The sequence below is a fragment of the Mirounga angustirostris genome, unplaced genomic scaffold (genome assembly GCF_029215605.1).
Source record: "Mirounga angustirostris isolate CCGP_5_RB_7025 unplaced genomic scaffold, mMirAng1.0.hap1 SCAF_4, whole genome shotgun sequence".
Classification (NCBI taxonomy): Eukaryota; Metazoa; Chordata; class Mammalia; order Carnivora; family Phocidae; genus Mirounga; species Mirounga angustirostris.
The window spans coordinates 107,697,011-107,722,231 of record NW_026991712.1 but is presented as its reverse complement, the minus strand read 5'-3'; the positions used below and the strand labels follow the sequence as shown (position 1 = coordinate 107,722,231).

The 25,221-nt window shown below is 38.1% G+C and overlaps 1 protein-coding gene across 1 annotated transcript in view; it reads right to left on the bottom strand.

Annotated features, from left to right (window-relative positions):
- Window positions 1-4,025: 4,025 nt before the first annotated feature.
- Window positions 4,026-25,221, bottom strand: part of PLPPR5 (phospholipid phosphatase related 5) — a 90,244-nt gene continuing 69,048 nt past the window's right edge. The window contains exons 4-5 of the mRNA XM_045899051.2: window positions 12,857-13,033; window positions 4,026-4,190 (exon numbers count right to left, since the gene is read on the bottom strand). Coding sequence (XP_045755007.2) covers window positions 4,026-4,190; window positions 12,857-13,033 — 342 coding nt within the window. The remainder of the gene's footprint in view (window positions 4,191-12,856; window positions 13,034-25,221) is intronic.

Below are 25,221 nucleotides of genomic sequence, written 5' to 3'. Positions count from 1 at the left end.
ATTTACCCCATCCATTTCAACTGTTAAGTGGTAATAATAACTGGCAGTGATTAAGGGCTTTATAGGTTCCAGATACTGTTCTGAGTGCTTTACTCTTAGCTTATTGAACTCTCACAACGTCCATTCTGTGATTTAGAAAATTCACAGAGTATTTGAATAAGCTGCCCAAGGTCAAAATTGTCCCAAATTCCCAGCCAGTCTACCTCCAGAACCTGTGGCTGTAACACCGCATTATAAGGTACTGGATTCCATTATAGGAAAGTAACACTGATTTAATCATTTATTCACTCCTGATACACAGTTAGACTTTTATGATTTGATATTACAAACAGCCGTAATGATGTTACTGGCAACTTAAATATTTAGTGGACTATGAAATATGAGGGGCCAGTTTCCACAGATGATTAATTCTTTTCATAAAACCAAATGTAATGAATGTTCAGATTTACTTAGCTTTCAGAAAAATCATGACTTTTCCTCATAAACTATGGTAATTAGCTATATGACAAACTCCCTATAATTAAGGGATAAATTGCTGGCATAAAAATAAAGAACACTGGCATGTTGTAATTACTCTGTAGCTTACAGTTTATCAAACATGCACTTTGAACATAGGAGGTTATGTAAGTACATAACTTCTAAAAGAAACCCTTTGCCTTCTCCACACAAAACTGGCAAGCCGAAAATGACGGCTTGGCATAATACATCACAGTGCTCAAATGACTGGCGGGGTCTGCAGACCAAACTTTCATGCTGGACTCCCTTCTTGTCCTCTGAGGGCCAGTTTCAAGAACCTGTTGCCACTCTCCAACTATCAATTATTAAGATCAAATACTGGGAACAATTTTGTATTCACTTGTTTCCCATCGCGAACTATGATGAAAAGCAATATATTTACTCCAAATATCCTGTATCACAAAAGACAGAGAAAGCCACTGTGGGCTTTCCTTAAGTGATGGCGTTCCTCCCTTTTTGGCTGATGAGCACAAATACATGTCCTCTCAGCAACAGAGCTCCACAAGGAAGCCTGAGATACGTCCCCAGTAGCTTGATTCGTGATCCTCCTGTGGTCTGCGTGATGCAGGAGCAGATCCTGCATTGTGCAGACAGCGTTCTGCCTGGAAACAGGATAAAAAGAGTGGGGAGCAAAGTTGGAACTCAGCAAGGTGTGTGCCAATGCCCTTCGGGGGGCAAAAGGGAGAACCGAGTATGATTCAAATCACTAAATCACCTTTATTCCCTAACTACCAAAGTAAAAACAGAGCACATGAATTTGTCATAAACAAAATAATTAATGAAAGAAGTTAATACACACTGATGTCTTGAAATCTACAGATTCTAATAGAATATCGTTGCTTTCATAGTTTAAAACTCACTAAATAAAAATAAATTTGCTTAAATTCAACAACAGGAATTTATGATCATTTTATATATAAAAGGATGTAATGATATATAAGGATACTTGGCAATGCTAGGAGGCTACTAAAGAACCTTTACACAAATAAATATGTTAAAAAACAGAAGACAGTGATTATTTTTCAAGTTAACTTCAGAGGTATATAAAATGAAGACTAATTATTAACCTGACCATTGTCTTCAAAATATGTCTAATATCTCTTCCTAAATTCTGTTGCTTTCTATATTCATTTCTTGAGTTAAAAAAGATATAATTTTTTATATATTATTCAGTTTTAAACAAAACACATGTATCTGGAAATACCACATTGTATAACTTTGCTGCTTATCGATGATGTGAACTTTTGCAAATTGCTTAACACTTGGGAGTTTAGTTTTCTTAACTGTACAATGGAGACACTTATTGTAATCGGGCATCAGCTAAGCCACTGTGGGAAAGAGGTGAAAACAATCCAATGGTTCAGAGAGGAAAGAAGTTTCTTTCTTTTTCAGAACCATCTAGAGTGTGTCTGTGGACTGCTCCCTGAGCTCATCCAGGAGCTTAGGCTGTCAAAGTGGATCGGTCATCTTAAAAAGTTAAAGATAACTTCCAGTCATACCTTTTCCACTTGATGAAAAGGGTGAGGAGAGACAGAGACAAGAGTCCTCAAGCGATGAACCAGAGGTTGCACTGACCACTTCTACTTACATCCCGTTGGTCTAAACTTAGCTGCATGGTCACGCCTACCTGCAGTGGTAGCTGGGAGATACAGACTAAGGCTAGGCAGTGGCGGATGTAGCTAAAATTGGATTGGGGAATTCAGTTACTAAAAGGAAGAATGGGGGAAGGGATACTGTGGACTATTAGCGGCGTTTGCCACTAAGATGACACCCAGCTTTAAAAATTGTTGTAAGGAATGAAGTTAGACTTTCAGAGCATAGAAGTGTATTTGTGGAATTTACATAAGCAATCTGCATAGTACTTGACACATACCAAATGATTATTAAAACGTAGTTATTACTATTGTTATTATTATGATGATGATCTAGTACCTCTATCCTCACAGTGATGCTTGAATTCCCTCCACAGTATCATGGATAAGTGATAGTTTAACTCTTCTTGAATCCTTATAATAAAAGGAATTTTTTTTAAAAAAGGAAATTTCATTTTTCCTAAGGAAGACATCCCATTTTGAGAAAGTTTTTCCTTCTTTCTAGACATTATTTGTCTTCTTAACACTTTCATTTCTGTCATCCTAACCATGACCTCTGAGGCGCTGGCGGAACAAATTGCATCCCTCTGCCATACAATAGTCCTTCAGATATGTATGGAACGTTATTACTTCTTCCATGAGTTTTCTTTCTTCTCTATCATTTTTTATTCCTTCAACAGTCTTTCATAATCCATGACTTTGAGTCCACTCACTGTCCTGGACACATTCATTCACGCATTTAACAAGTATTTGAGTACCGACTACTCTATTTTATTGATGCCCTCCTCAAAACTATGTCAATAAGGGCAGTTTTTGGTGTTCCAAGTTAGTATGAGCAGAGCAAACCATCAATCCCCTCATTCAGGATATTATTTTCACTAAGTGGAACTTAAGATCATATAACTCTTGGCAGCTGTAACATGCTGTTGACACATGCCAAATGGTAACCTACTATACCCTCTTAGGCTTTTTTGTTTGTGTAGTTACCCTAGATGTACCCTACCCTACATGAACTTCTTTTTAAACCCAAATCCAAAACATTTGCTTTATTTCAAGTTGTTAATTGTATCTAATCTCTCAAGAACTTTTATTTTTTTCAACCAATGTATTAATTATCCCTCACTGATTCATACCATCTAAGCCCCTGATTAGCATGTAATTGATCTCTTCATCTAACATATCTATCAAAATGTGGGTATGGACAGGACTGATGAGAAGCCTTTAATAACCCTCTGGGTAATCACTGAACCAATTACAAATGTACATAATTGCATCATCATTTAAGTAATATTACCCTCCATAGTTCACCAGATAAGTTTAGAGAAAAAGTCTCAAGAAAAGTTTTGTTAAATACCTGGCTATTGGTTCATTGTCATGCCCAATGAAGCCTTGACCTGCCATTCAAAGTGCTACCTGGTCCGGCTCCATTCTGCGCAACCTGACCCTCAGGACCTCCCTGATTAGGAGAGCATGATTGGTGTTTTCTTGCTGCCAGATCTTTACATAATGAGATTCAACAAAATTTATTGAGCCATATTATGCCCTAGGCATTATCCTAAGCCTTCTCTCACATAAATAGATGATGGGAAAAGTGGAATGTATTTTATGAAAAAAATGCATATATTCTCAAATGAGGCTACCTTATCATTTCACCCATGCATGAGACCCATCACTGCACAGTGTTCCTTATCTCAAAGTTATGGCAAAGTACAGAACATATTCCATACATAAATACTCAGCTTTTAGCATGAGGTATTCAAAGAATTATTTTCAATGTGATATGCATTTTTCTAAGATGATGCTATCAGTGACTAAATTCTTGCTAAACACCACATTAGATTCTAAATTTGCTTCAGTAAATCAAACATGACTGTGGAGAACTCTCAGGAATGATTATTCATTTGCTCTAGATAACAATCACATTGGAGAACTTAAATTATGAATCACGTGTACAGATGTTACCTTTTCCAAAGGACTTTCTACTCGAGGAATGCTGATCATTGGCATCTGTGCCAGATTATCCGTGTGTATATGTTCATTTTCTGGTTGTCTTCCTTTGAAATTATTTACCACACACACAACCTAAAATTTCAGGAAAAAAATGCAGTTGAAGCAAAGCCACACTCCCTGTGACTATGACCTTTTAAGTAGCTTACTAAATCTGATCATAGAAATAAAGTATTAAAATTACTTAAGTATTACATATATAACTTTAGATCCAGGTTTATCTAGTATAAATTTTATTCCAGTGTAAATGTGTTCAAGAAAATGTATCAAATAATGTGTAGCTCAGTTAATAATGACAATTTCATTATTCTAAAATTTTCATTAAATTAGGTTATAGTCAATGCTCAAATCAATCCATAAATAACATCATAGCCTTATAAAAATTCATAGCAAGCTAACCTTTCCCTAATGCAGCTAACCTACAACTTAATTTAAATGCTAATTATTTCTCATTGCTTCAAGATCATTACATTCATAACAAACCTTCTACAATTGGCACTTTCTAATTTAGTAGCATCCCTTTAATTAACCTAATTCATTGTTTATTATTGTATCCCATATATACTTGGCATTTCAACAATAGCTTACTGTGGCTACCAGTGAAATAGAAGACATTTTACATAAAGGAAATTGACCCTTGTTTCAATTGATTATATCCCATAGGTGACAGCATTTGAACTAAGCCAGAGGTTCTCATACTTCAGGTTACATAAAAATAAAGGCCCACCACTGTTAAAAATGCACGTTCCTAAGCCCTCTCCTAAAGATTCTGATTTTGTAGATGAAGGATGGGGCCTAGGAGTTGCCACTTTTTTGAAATACATTGCAGAAGCTTCTGATGCAGGTGAATCATACTTTTAAGAAATAGTGAATTAAACAACACAGGAAAATTACTTGCTATTGTTTGCTTATATTAAGCAGTGGATAAGATATTCTTGAGCCTTCTTTTTCTGGGTTTATAGCTTGTTATCAAGCCAGAATACAGAACTTCCTTGCAGTTGTAACCTAACATTCATTTTTTAAAAGAATAAATGCTTAATATGTAATTACACATTTACATTGTAGATTTTCACAAATGGTCCTTTGGAAAGCCTTTTCTTTAGTAGAGCTCATTACTGAATATTTTCAAAGGCCAATTAGATCTTAGTTATTCTCCAGTTTTTAAATAAAATTTATAAATCTACAAAATAATAACACATACTATGAGACTTTATCTTAGAGAAAATATTTCCCTAGTTGTGGAATACTTATTATCCTTCCATTTCCATGAATAATTACAGATCAGAAACACAGATCAAAGCCTGATAATTTGATTCATTAACTTTATCATTGCCATCAAGATCTTTTTTTTTTTAAAGATTTTATTTATTTGAGAGAGAGAATGAGAGAGAGAGAGAGCATGAGAGGGGGGAGGGTCAGAGGGAGAAGCAGACCCCCCGCCGAGCAGGGAGCCCGATGCGGGACTCGATCCCGGGACTCCAGGATCATGACCTGAGCCAAAGGCAGTTGCTTAACCAACTGAGCCACCCAGGCACCCCTGCCATCAAGATCTTTAATGTAAGGGATGGTACAAGCTTAGAGATGGGTGCTTGATAAGCCTAGTATCAAATCATGACCCTACAAAAGACTAATAGTGATTGCCCTATAGAAAGGGTCAGTAAATTTTGGCTGTTAAGGGGCAAATAGTACATATTTTTGGCTTTGCTAGCACGTAATCTCTGCAGCAGCTATTCAACTCTGATATTTTGGTGTGAAAACAGCCACAGACAATTCGTAAATGAATGGGCATGTCAGTGTTCCAATGTAACTTAAAAAAAAAAAAATAGATAGCAGGCCAAATTTCACCTAATGGCTATAGTTTGCCAACTGACCACTGCTTGGAGTACAAAGGATATAATCAAAAATTTTAGCCAATAGCAACATAATAGTCAAGAAGCTTCCACAATCACTTCATGAAATATACAAACATATACTTCCCTTTTCATTAATAGAAATAAAGTAATGAAAGATTAAGCAGATGAAAAAAATTGCTACAAATTCTTGTGAAGTAAAATTTGTTGAAATGAAATAACTATGTATATAGATGTACGGAAGTCATGAGATGAAGAACAGTTCATCTAGAGTTAATATGGGCTTTTGAAATTAGTATAATTGCTTTTATATTATTTAGGTTTGGTAAACTCTTTGACAGGTTGTATCAGTTATCTCTTCACCGTAATTGAGGGTTAGGACAACACCACTGAAGCAGCTGAGAATTCATATGTGAACTATTTAAACACCTAACAGATAGTAGATATTCATTAAATAGCATCTATTAACATAATGATTATTCTTCATTACTGTTATTATTTAAATTATAAGGGAGGAAATGCCAAATCTTCTTTAGAACCATATTCAAATATTTAACATGTCTTGCCTGCTAACATTCATAAGTATGGAACTGATCTCCTATCAGAAAAATGCTCATGGTGGGGGCTGGGTGACTCAGTCGGTTAAGCATTCAACTCTTGATTTCAGCTCAGGTCATGATCTCAGGGTCGTGGGATTGAGCCCCGCGTGGAAGTCTGCTTGTCCCTCTCCCTCTGTTCCTCTCCTACCTCTCTCTCTCTCTCTCTCTCAATCTCTCTGTCAAATTAATAAATAAAATCTTAAAAATTAAGAAAGAAAAATGCTTATAGGTAAAAGCAAGAAGCTTGGTTTTTGATCCCAAGTCTGTATGTTCTTGGACAGTCCTCTGGGTCTGAGTTTTCTCAATTTGTAAGGGAAGAGGTTGCAATATCTTACCAAGCTAGTCCATTCCTTTGGTTGTCAAAGGTAGGAAAAATTCAACAAATGTTCAAAGTGAAACCTAAGATCTGCCTATCTCCTGACTCCACTATAAAGCTTGATATTTTTCTGGATCTTCTCAGGAAAACAACCCCCACATGCCCTCTCCCCTAATTGCATAAGGCTGAAAACTTGGATTCATCCTTTACACCTCCTATTCACAACCAATTTGCTCAATTTTCCTTCCTAAAAATTTTGATTTCTTATATCTGCTTTCTTCAATCTCCACCACCAACTCCAAAGACTAAGCCATCACCACCACTTGCCTGGATTCCTGCTTAGCTTTCTAAAGTCTCCCTAAATCCAATCTTGGCTCCCTCCAATCCATTTCTATAGTGACATAAAAATGATCTTTCCAAAATGCAAATTGGATCATGTCAGCCTTTTTCAAACTATGTGACTGGGTTATCCATTTCTCTTATAGTGTAAACCTTGCCCACCTTTGCAGCCTTCCTTCTTTGTCCTTCCCTTTCGCTGCCTTTTGTTTGGAATACTCAACTCCACATTCTTTGGGCACCATATCCTACTCATCTGTGGTATCTCATCTCAATATCGCTTCTTCACTGGTTTTCTCTGACCTCAGGCTGTTTTTATTTGTTTGATCAAGTCAATCCCTGCATGCTTTCATCAAAGCACCGATTTCTAGTGAAATTATACATCTGTTAGCATAATACATAATACTTCGGTTGATGTGAATCTCTTCCTTAGAGAGCTTCCTTGTAAGCGCTACAAAAGCAGAGATGCTGTCTCTCTCTCTCTCTCTTTTTTTTTTTTTTTTTTTGCTCACCATTGTATTCCCAGTGCCACAGTGAATGAATTGACTAATGAATGAGCCAAGGCCAAGAATTCTCAAATTTTCTGATGTTCCTATATAATTTAAAGTGACATTCCTCTGAAACATTCTATTTTTACATTAATGGCTTCCACGTGTATAATTCTACCCTGTCCTACAAAAATGACACTAATAAGTCACCATTACACATATATTTTTGTGTTCTTTTGCCAGTGGTGATAATAAATTAATTTGATCTATTTGTGGTCATTTTCCCTCTTCATTTGTAGCAAGTAAAACATCTGTATTGCTTGGGGGTAGGTGCATAGGCTCTGGGGGTCAAAAGGACTGGGCCTTAATGCCAGGCTCTCTGATTTACTCACTGTGAGCCTGGGCAAACAACTCAATATAACTAGACCTGCTCTTTTTTTACCTGCAAAATGAGAACAATAATAACTACATCTCACCGTGCTGTTGTGAGGATTAATTGAGTTAATGTAGTAAAGACTGCACAAATAACTCTTATTGTTATTATTATATCACATATGATAACATGACAAGTTCTTGCTGTGCCTCGGTAAACTTGAACTACTCGACTGGACCTGGGCATCTTTTTTGGAAGCACTCTGAAGCATACATTTGTTAAGCATATATTTGTTAAACAATATTAACCAATCTACAGCTATTGTTCAACTAGTATTTGTTTTGCATTTTCTTAAGCATGGGGACTCTGTTCTCTAACTTTATTTATTTTTATCTATTTATTTGACAGAGAAAGAGAGAGAGAGAGAGAGAGACGGAGTACAAGCAGGCAGAGCGAGAGGGAGAAGCAGGCTCTCCAGTGAGCAGGGAGCATGTGGGACTTGATCCTAGAACCCTGGGATCATGACCTGAGCTGAAGGCAGATACTTAACCGACTGAGCCACCCAAGTGCCCCTGTTCTCTAACTTTAAAAGAAAATGCACATGGGATGAGAGTGATAAACAGGACAGGATATTAATCCTCATTAGAATATAACAGGCCAGACTTTGAGGGCAGTGGAAACTCAGGAAAAATGAGAGAACGAGGTAGTCAGGGACACCTTTTGGGCAAGTTGGGACTTGTCTGAGAAAAATCTCAAGTGCAAGAAGGATCTCAACAGTCATCAAAGGTGAGGACCATGATCTGCATCTCCTTCTCTGCACCACACACTCACCTGTACTTACTACATATGGGATTTCACTTAACCCTTGAAAGAGCTCTGGGAAGAAATAAACCAGTTCCCCATTCATTCATTCATCCATCAAGTATTTCCTGAGAACCCCCTAACTACCAGACCCTGTACTGCGTACTGAGAATTCACGGTAAAGAAAACAAATGCCTTCTCCATGCACAGCTTACGTCCTAGTGGGTTTGACAGCAAAAAAAAATATTGTATGTGGTATATTAAAAGTTGAAACATGCTACGGAGAAAAGTGAATAGGGAATGAGGAAAGGATTCTTTGTGGGGCGGAAAGCCGTTTTAAATACAGGTCAGGGAGGCCTCACTAGGTTAGAAAAAATGAGACAAGTGACTTGTTCAAGGTCACACACGCAGCATGTGGCAAAAGCAGGATTCAAACCTAGGTTCACGTGGCTCCTAGACACCTGTTTTGCTCTCTAAAATATACAGAGGAATGGGCATTCTCACTGGGGCAAACATAAAGGCCGGACAGAACCTGTCTGTGAGGGTAAGGAAACTGAGTGGATACATTGTATAGGATTCCCCTGCAAGGAGGGAAAATAAACTTGGCTGGGAAGAGGGCAGCTAGATTACGGACAATCCCAGAAGCCCAGTGGAAGTATCTGGGTTTAATGCAGCAGGAATGAGGTTTGTTTGTTTGTTTGTTTGTTTTGTCTTGTTATTAGCAACGGATTATGTTCTAAAGAAAAGAGAGGCAGAATGGAAAGTATTGGGAGGAGAGTCTGAAGTGAGGAGGCAGTTAGGAACCCAGAGATAGAAGAAAGGGAAAAAGCACTAATCTCAAAAATCGAGTACAGTCCCACGGTATACATTTTGGTCACAATGGCCAAGAAATGAAATGTGGAGGAGACATTTTGTAGTGGAAATAAACTGGGACCAGATGAATCACCGGGTGTGGGGGATGAACGAGAAGAATGAGTCAAAGACAGACGCTAGACATTGGGTCTGGGTGACTGGGGGATGTGGATGCCTTCAACTGAGACATAGAGTCTTGGAGTGGGTTAGTGCTCATTTTATTCTGGAACCATTTTAGAGTTCTGCACACACTGCAAGATAATTGGAGACACCCTAGGATATTGCAAGCCAGAGCTGGAGTCGCTGCTCAGAATAAATGTTCTACTTGCCCAAATGAGAAGCCCGGGAGCTATCACGGATTGCTCTCTCTTCTTCGCCTCCGTCATCCCCAGCGTGCCATCAAGCTCCAAGCCTTCCATCTCCACAGACCTCCCAGATAGTCTCCCTTCTCTCTGTGCTCACAGAGGCCTGATGTGGGCCATCTGATTTCCCTGGTTCTGCACAACTTGCCTCCTCTATCCTCATCTGGAGTTTCACTTTCCAACAAACCTACTTTCAAAGCACGGATTTTATCATCGAGTAAAAGGGGCTGAAAGGAAGCAAACTATCATTTATGGAACTGATTTCAGTCATTCATGTGTCCATTCATTGAACATACACTATTTCATTTAAACTTTTAAGTCTTTATAAGCTTTAAGGAGGCTGTTATTGGCCTCATTTAATGAGGAAGAACCTGAGGCTCGGAAAGATCCATTGGTAATGGCACAAATAAGGAAAACTGCATAATGGCACAAACTGAGTAAGTAAGGAAGCTGAGATTCAACCAGCTTTAACTCACTTGAACTCTGACCGTGGCTCTCAAGTCACCTCCATTACAAAGAGAAAAAGCCCAGATTATTGTAACCTACAAGGCCATTCAGGATAACTACCCCTGTGTTCTTCTATTTCCCACTCTTGTCACTCACGCTGGATGACTGGTGCCATTCCATGATGCCACTGCCCCTCGTGTGCATGCTCTGTCCAGGCCCACAATAGACTAAGGGCTCCATAAATGCCTATTTTATGAAGCATTTTATATTGTCTCTGCGCACTGTGCTCTTTGCTCTCATGCCTTATGCCCCTCCTTAGACCTCCCTGCTTTACAAACTTTGCAAGTTAATGTATCCCCTCCTCTTTCTGACTGTCCCTAATCCCAACAGAGATCTCCTGAGTATATGAACCAATATCATTACCTTTAACTTTCTATAAAACTCTTGGTGTCTATCTTGTGATCTCTTTAAGTAGACTGTATCTTTTTCATGTATTTAATCCCCAGCACCAAGCACAGTGCCTGGATTTTAACAGGGGCTCAGTAAATGTTTCTGTTTTGAAGGAAGAGAGGAAGGGAATAGTTGAGGAAATAACCTATTATTGTCTGACCCCTGAACAAGACTGTAAATCCCACAGGAGACAGATCATGGTTATCTGAACCTCCTTGCATCCCCAGTGCTTGGCACAGTGCCTGGCACCTGTAGGCGCTCATACTCAGAAACGGTTGTGCATGAATGCACAAATGTTTGTTTAGTGATTACAGTTAAAGCATTATCTTCACGTGACCTTTTCATAAGGTCATTTTCCAGGTGTGTGGGAATGTCTGAAGGACCACTGTGGAAGGTTCTGAATATGTGCAATCAGAGGGGCTTGAGCCCAAGGGGGATCCACAGTCCAACTCATTCACCACCAGGTTCTCAGATGAGGAAGTGACTGGGAGGAGATTAGCGTTCTAGATTCCGTCTTGCAGGGGGTCAGGATGTTTACTGGAAGTGAAGGGAAGTTGGCAATGGCCACAGGAAAATAAGTAGGAAGACTGATGAGATAGATGCCAAGTGAAGAGGTTCTGCACCCACAGAGCTGAAACACTGTTACATCTGACACTAGGGCTTTGGAATTTTCACTTTTGGTAGTTCTTTTCTTAGGGTTTATGTAAGGTGTTTGCCTTGTTTTGTTTTAAATGTTTCAATCTGCTTCACCTGTGGTGAGTGAAAGAAATGAAAAGGCTCTGGCCCAAGCCTGGGCCCCAGTTTTCCTGGGGCCATATGATATCTCTGGGAGAGAGATGGGGGTGGGCCTAGGCTCCCAGGCACCTGGGGAATCAGAGGGAGTGACATCAGGAAGAAAAGCAGTACAGCGCATGGGGCAGGGATGAGGTCATACTCATCACTCTACCATAGGAGGTTCTACAGAACGTTGCCTATTTAAAATGCCTGGCACACAAATTGTTAGCTGGAAAGGTTCATACAAGTTTTTGCTTACTGGTTATGAACTAGGGAAAGGAGCTGAAGAAAGGAAGTTAAGCGTGAGAAGCAATTTAAATGTAATCAAAATGGAAATAAAGTGTTTTTTCCTATTATAATGTGTCAATGCAAAAGTATGTTTTGATTTATAGTCTACACATTTTCCATCTGGGTTAAATGTTATAGACTCAAACTTATAATGGATTGATTATTTCGAAAGCCAGACTAAAATATATTTTCCAACAACCAAAACCTGTAGTAACATTCCAAGGAGATTTTATAAAAGGAATAGAGATGGTATGCTTACTTCATTAGAAATCACTACATAAGCTCTTCACCTCTTGGCAAAATCTGACTTGAGGTGGTATTGTCTTGGAAACCATCCATGGATTTTTAGTTACTGAAGGGAACCAATTCATCTCTCAAATGAGGTTTACCTGTTAGCCAGCGCTGTGACATGGCAGTTCATGGAGGATACTATGCTGAGGCCCTGGGGTACTTTGGGATGCTCTAGATACTCTGGGATGAAAAGTGACCTGAGGACATTTTAAAAATATCCAAGCAACCTAGTCTTAAAAACTATCCAGGGAGGACTGAGCGTTTTAGCCCTGTTCCATTTTATGCGAAAATATTTTGTTCACCTTTGAGTGTAGAATTTATGTATTTCATCCCCAAATTTGACTTTAGGCTGAATAAATGAGGAAGGAGGAAGAAATGAATGACCTAAAATATACATATTATCATTTGATACACCACATTTACAGAAACCTGATGATTCACACTTGTATTTTCTTGCAGGTGATTATAGAAGTTAATTAAAAATGCAGTGAGATCCAAATAAATTTGTACTTACCAGAAATACTGCTATAGATATTCCAACCAGAAAGCCTGCTATCACATCTGACCAATGATTTCGATATTCTGCTACTCTGTTGAGTCCAGTAAGAAAGGCCAAACACATTAAGCCCAAACATAAAACGGGCTTAGCAAGTCTTGTTCCTTTGGCTTTGATTGTGTTGGTAATGTACATCTGAAACATTAAATGAAAAATACAACTTTTCATGAAAGTATTTTCTTAATATATATCCGATATATTTGTATATATGCACACATACATATTTATAGACATATCTATGCTTACAGGGTTCAAATAATTTACCGTAGTTATGAATTTTTTGAAGGAATTTTCTTAGAAGTAGAATTTAAGAATGGTGATTATTTAATTTTACTTACCTGATATTTACTAATGGCCAATTCTTATGTAATATGAATCATCTAGAAACACTGAACACTGACATTCCAAGTGACGTTTTTAACTTTTAATGTACCTATTAAACTATTAATATTTAACTATTAAAGTACCTATTGTTTTATCTGAATTGACATCTTAGATCACTATTGTTAGAAGGGGCAAACTGATGGAGGGGTGTTTTTAATGCTTACATTTTTGTATGCCATATTGGGAGGACACATAATTGATAGGTCAGAACTTGTGACTGTAGTTATAAAAAACAAAATAAAGTTGATTTTCACTGAATAGGCAGTACTTTGAAGAAAGAATTTGAGGTTCAGTGCAGTGACAAGGTTTGCTTTTATGTTGTTTCAGAAATTGTGAAATTACTTTGTTTTAATTAAATTTTTTCAGCCAGAATTAGGACAACAAAAAAACTTAATTACAATCAGGAGAAATGTCTCCTTAAAACAAACAAAACAATGAATAGACACCTACATTTTTGGTGTCTTCACATATGCTAATGAAGAGCAGATAGTGCCAATTGATTTCACTAAATGAAATGTCCTCACATTGTGAGCCACCAGGCTCAAGAATAATTTGGTCTTTTTTCCACTCTGATTTATTCTATTGCTCAGTTGCTGATCATTTCAACCTGTGTTACTACATAAGCAAAGCTGTTGACTGCAACGGGATGTGTCAGTTAATATTTCAAGTCATTAGTAAAGTAATTATAAAGGAGGTGGCTTTGACAGTCCAATACGTTTTTATGGTATTAATGTCAGTGGGTATCTAACACTGATGACATGCTCAGAAAAAATACTTAGAAATGCATTTAATCACTTGCCTATTGTCCTGCATTGAATAAAAAAAAATACATTTGCCTGAGAGATTAAACCAAAAATCAGCACTTAAGTTTTTCCTTCACAGTAGCCATTTCAGAATGCTATGAAATTCAGTAATTATCTTCCTTTTTCTTTTTCTGGGCAAAGTTTGCAGCCTTGTTAGCTGCCAGAAGAGGCTGCATGAATATTTAAACAACCCATGTGATACAAAGCTTCCATCTAGCCAAGTTCTAGCCCTTTGCCATCTCTCTCAGGTCCCAACATTCTAGGGGGGCGGGGGAAAGCTGAATTGTTTCATCTTGGGCCTGTGACCTTCGGAGCCCAGTCGGGTATTGTAAGCCTGGGCGTGGAAGAGCCGAATAATTTCAGTGACGAAGGATAAGTAGACATGAAGGGGAAACAAGAAGAGATGAGAGAGAGAAAATGATGTTTCTGCCATTCTGAGAGAAGGTGTTAAAGAGCTCCACCCACAAGAATAACAAGGCAGGAGGGATAGCACACCATTTCAGGTTGCCAAGGATGCATCTACTGCAGTAATTCTTTATCTGACTAGTGCCTATGAATAGGGAGTGAAATTTGGGCTGCTCGTGAGATTTTCTTTAACACAGCTATAAGGTCGATTAATTCTTTCTGGCTTTTGCATTTCTTCACATCTGTCAGAACTCTAAACATACCCTGTCCTTATTAAGACAAAATAAATGTGGAATGATAAATGAAGAGTATTAATATTGCTAATATTCATTACAGCTATGATTTAATGAGTGATCTCTGTTCAAGGCAATGTTCTAAGTATCTTACCTTAATTATCTTATTAAATTCTCAAAATAGCCATATAAGTCAGATCTCATCATTACCTTCATTTTATAGATGAAAAAACTGAATCAAGGTAAAGCTTATTATGAAGAAAACACAATTTGGCTATTGGGGGTGGCACTGTTGAGAATGGAGAGATGTAAATGAGAAGTAAAGCACCTCAATCTCTCCTTCTTTCTTCACTGATTTATTGCATGGAGGAAACGGCCAATGGACATAAGCTGAGTATCAGCGAATACAAGAGAGTTGAAATCGAAGAGAGGAGAAAGAAGGCTGCTGTAATATCATAGGGTGAAGCCACATCTATACTTTGCTACTAGGGAGAAATAAGAAGCAATGCAAGTATGGTCTGTGTGGAAAATCTCCCACAGAATCTATCTGGTTTTGGAAAGCATTTGTCTTCCCCTTCATCCTCAAAGTCCATCTCAGATACTTGTCCAAGTTGTGTAGGCTTAGAGTTATCTATAAGCTTGGGTGATGACTCTGAAGTTTCTTTTGAATGTTTGCTCCAATTGCTTTAATGACTCAAACATTGGTTATATGGAGTCCAAAGATACAGTCTGGCTACAGTGCAAACTCATGAAAAAGCTTCCGTATGAAGAATAGCCTGGGATTTGGCTCTTCCTCCACCAGATCCCGACTTAGTGTCCAGACCCAGAAAGGAAGAAGATTTAATTTTAAAGGTTATGGAAAAAGGGTGACATTTGTTCAAATACATTCAACTTTAAGGTGGATCATAGCAGTGCTTTATAATATATTTTTCTGGAGCATAATCAGTTGGCATGGATGTAACAAAAGAAAAATTAGAGAGTTTTCACTTATACTCGACAACTCTTTGGTACTTTATGAATATAAGTGCCTTTTAACCAGTCTAATTGTGTTATTCTTACAGAAAGTCTATTATTCCTAATTTGCAGAAGAGGAAATTATGGCATAAGAATCTATTAAGCAAGTTGGATACAGTACAGAAATTGATTATTTATGCTCTCTTGGTTTTTAATTCACTTAGGAAACCATCTAGGTTAACCAGATGTCAAAATGTAGCTAAAATAAAACAAACAGAAGAGTGTATGATTTGAGCAAGATGATACCCACTCAGTCCTCAAGGATCAGTGGATGCTCACTACCTTACAGAACCCACTCATTATTTAACCATTAGTAGCAGTCCTTGTTCATCCATTCCATGAGTATTTATCAGCACAAAGATGCAGAAACCAAAGCTGATCATCTGCTGTCCACTAACAGTCTGATATATATTCTTCTACACTTTTCTCCTTGCTCCTTACAACAACTGACACACATATAAAGGGGTTTTGCTTACTTGTTTGCTTTTACTAAAATGTAATCACAATGCCCATGTTATTCGGAAATGTGAATTGACTCACCTGTGATAATAAACATCCATCTGTTGCATAAGTTGAGAAAGCACCGTGTGATTTTAAAATACTATTATATAAGTAAGTAAAAATAAAAACAGACATTTGTGTTTGTTAAGCACTTACTTATATGCCTGAAATTGTTTCTTCAAGAGGAGACATCTAAGGTGAGATCCAGAAGGATGAGTATGAGCATTCCCAGCAAAGGAGAAGTGGTGGGGGAATGACTGTTAAATTTGGTCAAATGCTTTTCCTGCAGCTACTGAGATGATTATATTGTTTTTTGCTTTTGCCACACAGATTGTCTGGCATATGTATTTGTTTACTTGCTGTTGTCTTTCTCCTCCTTGTCTATCTCATATTGCCTGGAGCAATACCTGGTACAGGGCAGGTACCTATGTTAGGAAGAATATAGCTCCCCGAAGATGCCCATGCACTAATCCTATGAAACAGAAGAAGGGAGCCACAAGCCAAGGAATTCAGACAGACCCTAGAAGCTGGGAAAATCAAAGAATGAATTCTCCCCCAGAGCCTCCAGAAGGGATGCAACTGGGCTGAATCCTTGATTTTATCCCAGTGAGACCCATGCTGGATTTCAGAACAGCAGAACTGCAAGGTAATAAACTTGGGTTATTTTAAGTCACCAAGTTTGTGGTAGTCCGTCATGGTGTCAAAAGAAAACTACTACCTTCAGTCAATATCGGCTCAGTATGTGAATAATGGAACCTACTGGGATTTGTAAAACTGATCCTAAGGAGGAGATAACTGTGGCCTAGTGATCAGCTCATCCACTTTGCAACCAGTAAGATCTGGTTTAATCCCTGGCTCTGCCACTCACACTGACAAGTCATCCAATCTGTTTAAGCCTCTGTCTCCTTATGTATAAAATGTCAAGGATCGTGACAGCATCACTGCACAGTAGTGAAAGGACTAAAGACATAATATAGGGAAAGTTCTCAGCACAGAGCTTGGCCCACCGTGAGTGCCCGGTAACTGCAGGGGTTAAGTCAGGACCAGGCTGAAGAACACAGAAGCCCAGGACCTACTGTGCTGCGTGATCGTTAAGATGGCACCTGGTGCATTGGGATCATTTTGTGTATAATGAGAACTTGGTTCCTTCTCTTGTTTTTATGCTTCTTTCACCTTCTCCTTGTGCCATTCTGCAGTTTTTGTTTTCTTTCTTCTAAGTTCTCTGTCTAAAGACAGCCACGAATTATTTGTTTGCAGGTAGTTGCCACCTACTCTTATCCTTTGCCTCTTCTTTCCTATAGACTAAATGACCTCAGTTCCACCCATCAGTATGGAAATAACTCAGTGGCCAGATCCCTCAGCAACATGACATTCTAGTGCTTCTGACATACTCTAGTCCTCCTTCTAAAATGTAGAGTCTGAAATGAAGCCCCCCCAAGCTACATATCCTCTGACAAGCTCAGAGTATAACTAACTTTTCTGGATTGCACCCTGTGGTCTTACTCATGGATCTGTATTTCGTAATTAGGTTAGGACTGGATCATCTTTAAACTGATTTCCAGGTTTTGACTGTTTTGATGAATACAGTCTAAAAAAGTAATAGTTTTTTGGGGGTTTTGTTTTTCAATAACTACCTAGCACTATGGTCAGAGCGTTTGTGATTTCTTCTCGTGGACTGATGCCCTAGCAAGTTTCCCTATTTCCAACTGCTGGGATTACTCAAAAAAATCAAACTTCTTGTTTTCAAAATAATATTTCACCCTGTCAAGACCATTTTGAACTTTTATGATGACATCTATTATCTTAGTTCTTTCTCTGAGCTTCTCATTGGCTCCCCACAGCATCAAAGATAGAGCTTCATGGCACTCCACTAGAGATTTATTTGCAAGTTGGTTTGGCACATTGAACACCATCTCTTAGGTTCATTTATTAAGCCAGCTATACAGTGTCCTGAAAGTCTTACTGTTGTATCCATACTTATCTACATTCATAGATTTGCCAAACAGCAATGTAAAGGTGTCTGAGAGGGTGTGTAACAGAAGGGTGATGGGAGTTAATACAATAGAGGAAAGACCGTAGACTCTGTACCAGACAGATTTGCGTTCACATAATTCAGGCCCTTCAAGGCTGTGAGGGAGGAGTGCAATAAACAGTAGTATATTGAAGTCATAAATTTTATATACTGCAGTCTAGATTGTATAAAGCACGCAGCTACTTTATTTTCCATAACTGATCTAAACTCCATCATAAGCATCCATCCAAGACTGAACAGGAGTGGATTAGGGGAGGGAGGAATGTTTAATAAACTGTCAGTTGGGGCGCCTGGGTGGCTCGGTTGGTTAGGCGACTGCCTTCGGCTCAGGTCATGATCCTGGAGTCCCTGGATCGAGTCCCGCATTGGGCTCCCTGCTCGGCAGGGAGTCTGCTTCTCCCTCTGACCCTCCCCCCTCTCATGTGCTCTCTCTCATTCTCTCTCTCTCAAATAAATAAATAAAATCTTTAAAAAAAAAAAAACTGTCAGTTGTTCTCAGTTTCTCACTCTTCCCTTTCTGGCAAAATGGCATTGGGGTCCTCTTGGAGGTCTGCCCAAGAGGGGAGGCAACCTCAATGCAGCCACAGAGCTGTCTTACAGAATGACCTCTTCATTTCTGCTGGCTTCCACAGCCCTGTGCTTCTCCCACTTGGTCTCCACTGGGTGCTGTACTGACAATCACTGCTAATGTCCTTGTGAACCCATGCTGACTTGTTCCATCTAGGCTCACATGCTACCAAATTCCTCTGAATTTCCAGCACGTCTTCCTTCCAGCCCCAAGTGGGCTGCCTGTCCTCTCTGGCTCTGTTGCAGGGTCCCCTGGTTGCCACCACACCCATCTCGTCTGCTGCCTGCCCTCCCTGCTCTCGGGGTGCCCTGAGGTTGAATTCTTCCAGTTTCAAGCCAGAAATGAGAAAAAGCCCATCTATGTTCTGCCTTCTCTTCAACTTCTCTGGAGTTTCTATTACCTGGTGACTAATTTCCTTCTCAGAGTTTCTAACCTCAGGGTGCTCACTCATATGATCACATCTGCCATTCTGCTCTTTGCTCTCCTCCAATCTTCCCACTTCCTAGGCCCAGAAATGCACCTTCTCTTCCCCAAGGTTGACGGTATCACCTCTTACATTATATCCTGTGTTCTCTCTATTAACTGGCTCATGATACTCAGATCTTCAAATTTTGCTTTTGGTATGTAAAGGTAGTTTTAGGATTTAGAAATTTCTGTTCTTTTTTGACAAAAAGAGTTTTGATTATTAAAACTAAATAGTGTCTTCCATTGTATATATATATATATATATACCACATCTTTATCCATTCATCTCCTGGAGTGGTGGAGGGTGGGAGGGATGGGGTGGCTGGGTGATAGACATTGGGGAGGGTATGTGCTATGGTGAGTGCTGTGAATTGTGTAAGACTCATGAGTGACAGACCTGTACCCCTGAAACAAATAATACATTATATGTTAATAAAAAAAATTAAAAAAAAACTAAATAGTGTCTTATTTTTGATTGATACTGGCTCATCTCTTTCCTATCCCCCCACCCTTGACTGAGGTATAATTTGCAAATAAAAAATGTATATACTTAATGTATACAACTTGATGTTTTTATATATGTATACATTGTTAAGTAATCACCACAATCAAACTAATTAATATATCCATTACCTCACAGAGTTACTATTTTGTGTATGTGTGTGGTGAGACCATTTAGGATCTACCTGCTCTCTTAACAAATTTTAAGTATACAATACAGTATTGTTGACTATAGTCACATTGCTGAACATTAAATCTCTGTGTGGTACATATACTACATATACAATGGAATACTAGTCTGCCTAAAAAAAAAAAAAAAAAAGGAAATATTACTATTTTTGACAACATGGATGAACCTGAAGGACATTATGCTAAGTGAAATATCCAGGCACAAAAAGACAAATACTGCATGATCTCTCTACGTGGAATCTAAAATAGTCAAATCATAGAAGCAGAGAATAGAGTGGTGGTTGCCAGGAACTGGGGAAAAGGGAGATGGGGAGATGTCAGCCCTTCTCTTATGACCCATCCTTCTCTAAGGCAAATGAATAATAGATGAGAAATCCTAGAGCTATGTTGTCCAATGGTAGCCACTAACTAGTGTAGCAGTTGAGCACTTGAAATGCAGTTAGTGGAACCAAAGGATTCAATTTTTAATTTTAGTTAACTTTAATTTAAATTTCAAAACTAGTACTTGATTTGATTATTAGAAACATTTTAAATATGTTTGGAACAAATTGGGTATGTGCATCTAGTTTTTACACTGTAAATTTTATGAAATCTAAATACAGATAAAGTATTTGAGATGAAAATTTAGTTCCAGACTGAGATGTAATGCAAGTGTCAAATAAACATACACTGGATTTCAAAAACTTTGCCAAGAAAGGAATGCAAAACATCTCATTAATAATTTTTATGTTGGGGGGCGCCTGGGTGGCTCAGTCGTTAAGTGTCTGCCTTCGGCTCAGGTCATGATCCCAGGGTCCTGGGATTGAACCCCGCATTGGGCTCCCTGCTCGGCGGGAAGCCTGCTTCTCTCTCTTCCACGCCCCCTGCTTGTATTCCCTCTCTCACTGTGTTTCTCTCTGTCAAATAAATAAATAAAAATCTTTAAAATAAAAAAAAAATTTTATGTTGGTACATGTTGAATTGGTAATATTTTGGATATACTCAGTCATATAAAATATATTTTAAAATTAATCTCACTTTTTTTAAGCTTTTTTAATGTGACTACTAAAAAATTAAATATCATATATATGGTTCATTTTATGTTTCTATTAGATAATCTAAATAATCTATTCGATAATGCTGACCTAAATAAGAACATCATTATATAAGGGGAATGAAAAATGTATCAGTTAATTGTAAAAAAAGATTGTATGCATTTCACCATTTATCGCTATTTTGTTAATTATTATATTTGTTGGAGTTGGGCACTGAACTAAAACCATTTTTTAGGGTACCTGGGCTTTATCAGACAACAGTTATGTATATCTTTTTATCTATATTTATCTTTTACATCTATTCATATATTACAGTTTAAATAACACATAATGTGATAAAGTGGTATTTTGGAATTATTTTGAATTTTCAGAGTCAGTCTATTTGTTTCAGGTTCTAATTATCATAACATCTACTTTTTAATGTTTGACTTCATCAAAGTTAATCATTTGTTTTATATTTTACTGGCACCCTTTAGGTGCTTGGGAGATTCCATATTTAGTTAGTGTAAACCAGGAGGAAAAGCTCAAATTATGAGTTTAATATTCTGGGTTAAAATGTCAATCCACCTTTGATTAGTTCTGTGACTTTAGCCAAATTACTGAACTTTTCTGAGTCTTAATTTTATATCATTTATAAAATGAAAATGACAATAATAGTTTGTGGGATTTGGCACAAGAAATTACATAAGGAATGCAAACTTGGCACCAGGAAGATTTTTGTTTATTTTGTGACTGGAATCCACCTAAAGGATTAAAAAGAAGTTATTTAGATTAAAACTATATATTTGCTGGGAGAACTAATAAAAATCAATCAAATAGCATGTGGGCATGGGGTCCTTAAACATATTGTAGTTGAAAAATGAAGAGTAGTCATCCATTTCCTTACAATATACTTAGTGGGTACCTAACAAAAGATTACATAATCATGAACACAGAATTTATCATGTAGTTGATGTCCTTGAATGGGCAACAGTAGGGAGTCACAAATGTGATGTGAGTAACAACACCCTCAGTGTTCAGGACCAGCTGGTACGTGCAGTTAAGATCCGAATATGCTCAGTGACTCAGCTGCCCCCAGCACAATGGCCAATTGATGGTTTGGTTGTAAATAACAGCTCCTTCATCACTGACACATTTACCTTATCCCTGAAGTGCAGCCGTGGTTAATTTAACATGGAGCCCATTTCTTTCCAGTATGACCCCCTGATAAATACATTGTATGTGTGGCACTTCATCTATCAGCTAGAAAAATAAAAACACTTTTACTTGACATTTTCTCTGTCTAAAATCAAGAACCACACATAGTCCCCATTTAACATTCGTTTTCCATACACCAGATAAAAAGTAAGATAATATTTAGATAAAGATAGGCTGCTGTCTTATTTCTGATTGCGATACAAGGAAAGGAAAGCTATGCACTGGCTGAGGAGTTACATGCAAGCCAAAGTTATTTGATTCCCATGATTTTAAGAACTCTGTCATTTCTAAGATTTAAAGTTTGCTGACTATCAAGTAAGGAACTAAAATTAACATGTAAAAGATGGATCTGGAGATCTTTAAATACTACACAAACATGCTAGATGAATTTAGGAATCAGTTTTAGTTTAACTTAAAGGCAAATGAAGAAAATACAACATGCGAAGCTATTAAAATACACAAGTTAAATGTCAGGGACAAGAAATCAGTGGTAAAATGGTGAATCTCAAATATCTCATCTCATATGTCTATGCCTAATCCTCAAAATTGTTTGAATTTGTAGATAAATCTTAGGATTCACATTTTCTCTCAGACTTTCTTCAGGAAAGAAACTATAATTAGTGAGTGTGTGATTATTCGTAGACATGATCTCTGTAGGATGTGCACTATATATCTCCATATAACATATAGAAGCAGAAGAATTTTAAATATTAAGAACTGGATTCACATCTTGAGATATTGTCTTAAATTATACAATAACAGGAAAAAAACTCATAGCTTAAAACGATAAGTGTCCTATCACAATAAGGAAGAGAAACGTGCACACATACACAGAGTCTTGTAGTAGTCACTGTGGCCATATGTGAATTGAGAATATATATATATATATATATATATATATATATATATATATATATGTTTGCAACCAGCAGCAAAGTACTTTATCAATTTTACAGTAATTTCAATAAACATCATAAATATCATAAATATTAACCATGGCTTGACATTTTGAGATACTGAACAGTGTGCTCATAGGATATCGCTGACCTCATTCTTAACACTCATCTGTGGCTAAATCACAGGGGTGGGAAGATCTCCTGGTTGGTCACCCAGGGGTCTCAGGAGGTACCTTCTCCTCCCCTCACTTCAGTGTTGGAGATTTTCCTCCCCCACTCCCTCAATTTTCATTTAACTAAAAGCTGCCTAGATTCACCCCCATTGTAACCTAACCCAATTTTCAGCTTTCACCTCACTACCCCTCAAGACGCAGAAGGAAAGTGGAAAGCATGAGCTCCCGTGTCTGGCCACTCTTCCCCCTCACCCCAAGACATTCTGGGTTTGGGGCAACCAAGTGGTTAGATGTCAATAGATCCCTCTCTCACGGGGGCCTGCCCTGCATCTCAAATCGCATTCTCAGCCTTGTTCCCAGTTGTTGGGGGAATGATCTCTTTCTCATTTTGCTACCCAGCATTTGGTTTCATAATAAGTACTGGGAAAAGACATCATTTTTGTATTGAAACAATATTTTTTTTCTCCTTTGCTAGCTTATGAGGGATAGAAATACCCTTTCTTCTTTGTCACCTCAGTGGCTGGCATGACTCACTCTCAATAGCTAGTTAATCATAATGCAAGTTAAAATTTACCGAATGCTTACCGTGCATCAAAGACTGTGCCAAGTGCTGTACATGTAATTATGTAACCCAAATAATCCCACGGCACTGGGCACAGGAGAGGTAAGCAAGACATAGAAAGGTTAAATAACTTGTCCATGGACTTAGGGCTACTAGTGATGAAACAGGGATCCAAACTCTAGCAGCTTAACTATGAAGTCCGTGCTCTGACTACTGTGAGGCTGGATGAATAGAGAGGTCTCTGCCTCAGTCTGTGGGGGGTGGGTGGGGCTTGTGGAGTTCTTAGAACAGAGGTGAGAGCGCCTGCAAAAGAGACAGCAGAGGAACTGAAAATAACTCCAAGTGTCAGACAGCAGGCTCTATGGGTGGGGGTGGGGGTGAGCCCTGGGAGGGACCTGCAGAGAGGGGAGTGGCAGAAAATTAAGATAAAGAGGTTAACAGGGGCCAGGTTACCAAAGGATTTGTGGGTCAAGTGAGGGAGTTTGGATTTTTAGTAAAAGGAAAATAGGGAGCCCTTACAGGGACAGGAGGAAATGACAGGAGCATATTCGAATTTTAAAGTGTCACTTTGGCTAAAGTGGTTCCAGGTTTTGGATCGCCATGTCCTGAACTGCAGTTATGAACAGATTAGATAAATATTTAGGAAGTTGAATTGGTAAGACTCATTGGTTAATTAGATGTGTGTGTGTGTGTGTGCGCATGTGCATTTGAGTGGATGAGTTTGAACTGAGTGGAGATTGGTGGGGGTGGAAAGTAAGGTGAGTAAGGAGCAAAGTGTAACTAGTCCCAAGCCTCAATAGCTGATAGAAATGTTTCTAATGAGGAAATCTAGATACCCACCTGGAGGGATAATGATGTTCACATATACACCAAGAATCAAAATGCTTTACCTGTTTTCTCATGGAAACGTTAGACTCCATGGTAGTCCTACAGCACTACTATATGGTAGGTACCTTAATGAGTTAAATAGACTTCTCAAGGCTGACCTAGGTACCAAAACTCCATGTATGACATGGCTGCCAATATGCACATTAGCACAGAGGCTGGGAACATAAGAAGAGTTGGGGATATAGGAAGCACTGAATGAATGAATGAATGAATGAATGAATGAATGAATGAATGAATGAAAATACTGCTTTTGAACCTAGACTTGTGTCTATATTACACTGATAACATCTAACTAGAAAAAAAATATATACAAATTCCACAAATATTATTCCATAAATAATCTGTGATTTTTTTGCCTTACGTGTTACTTTAGCTATTTTTTGAAGTGTGTAGTAGTTTTTATATTTCAGAAATAATGTCTAAGAAGCTATTTTCCAGAATTCTATTGGTTTTCTGAAAAATTAATGGCTCTGGTAAA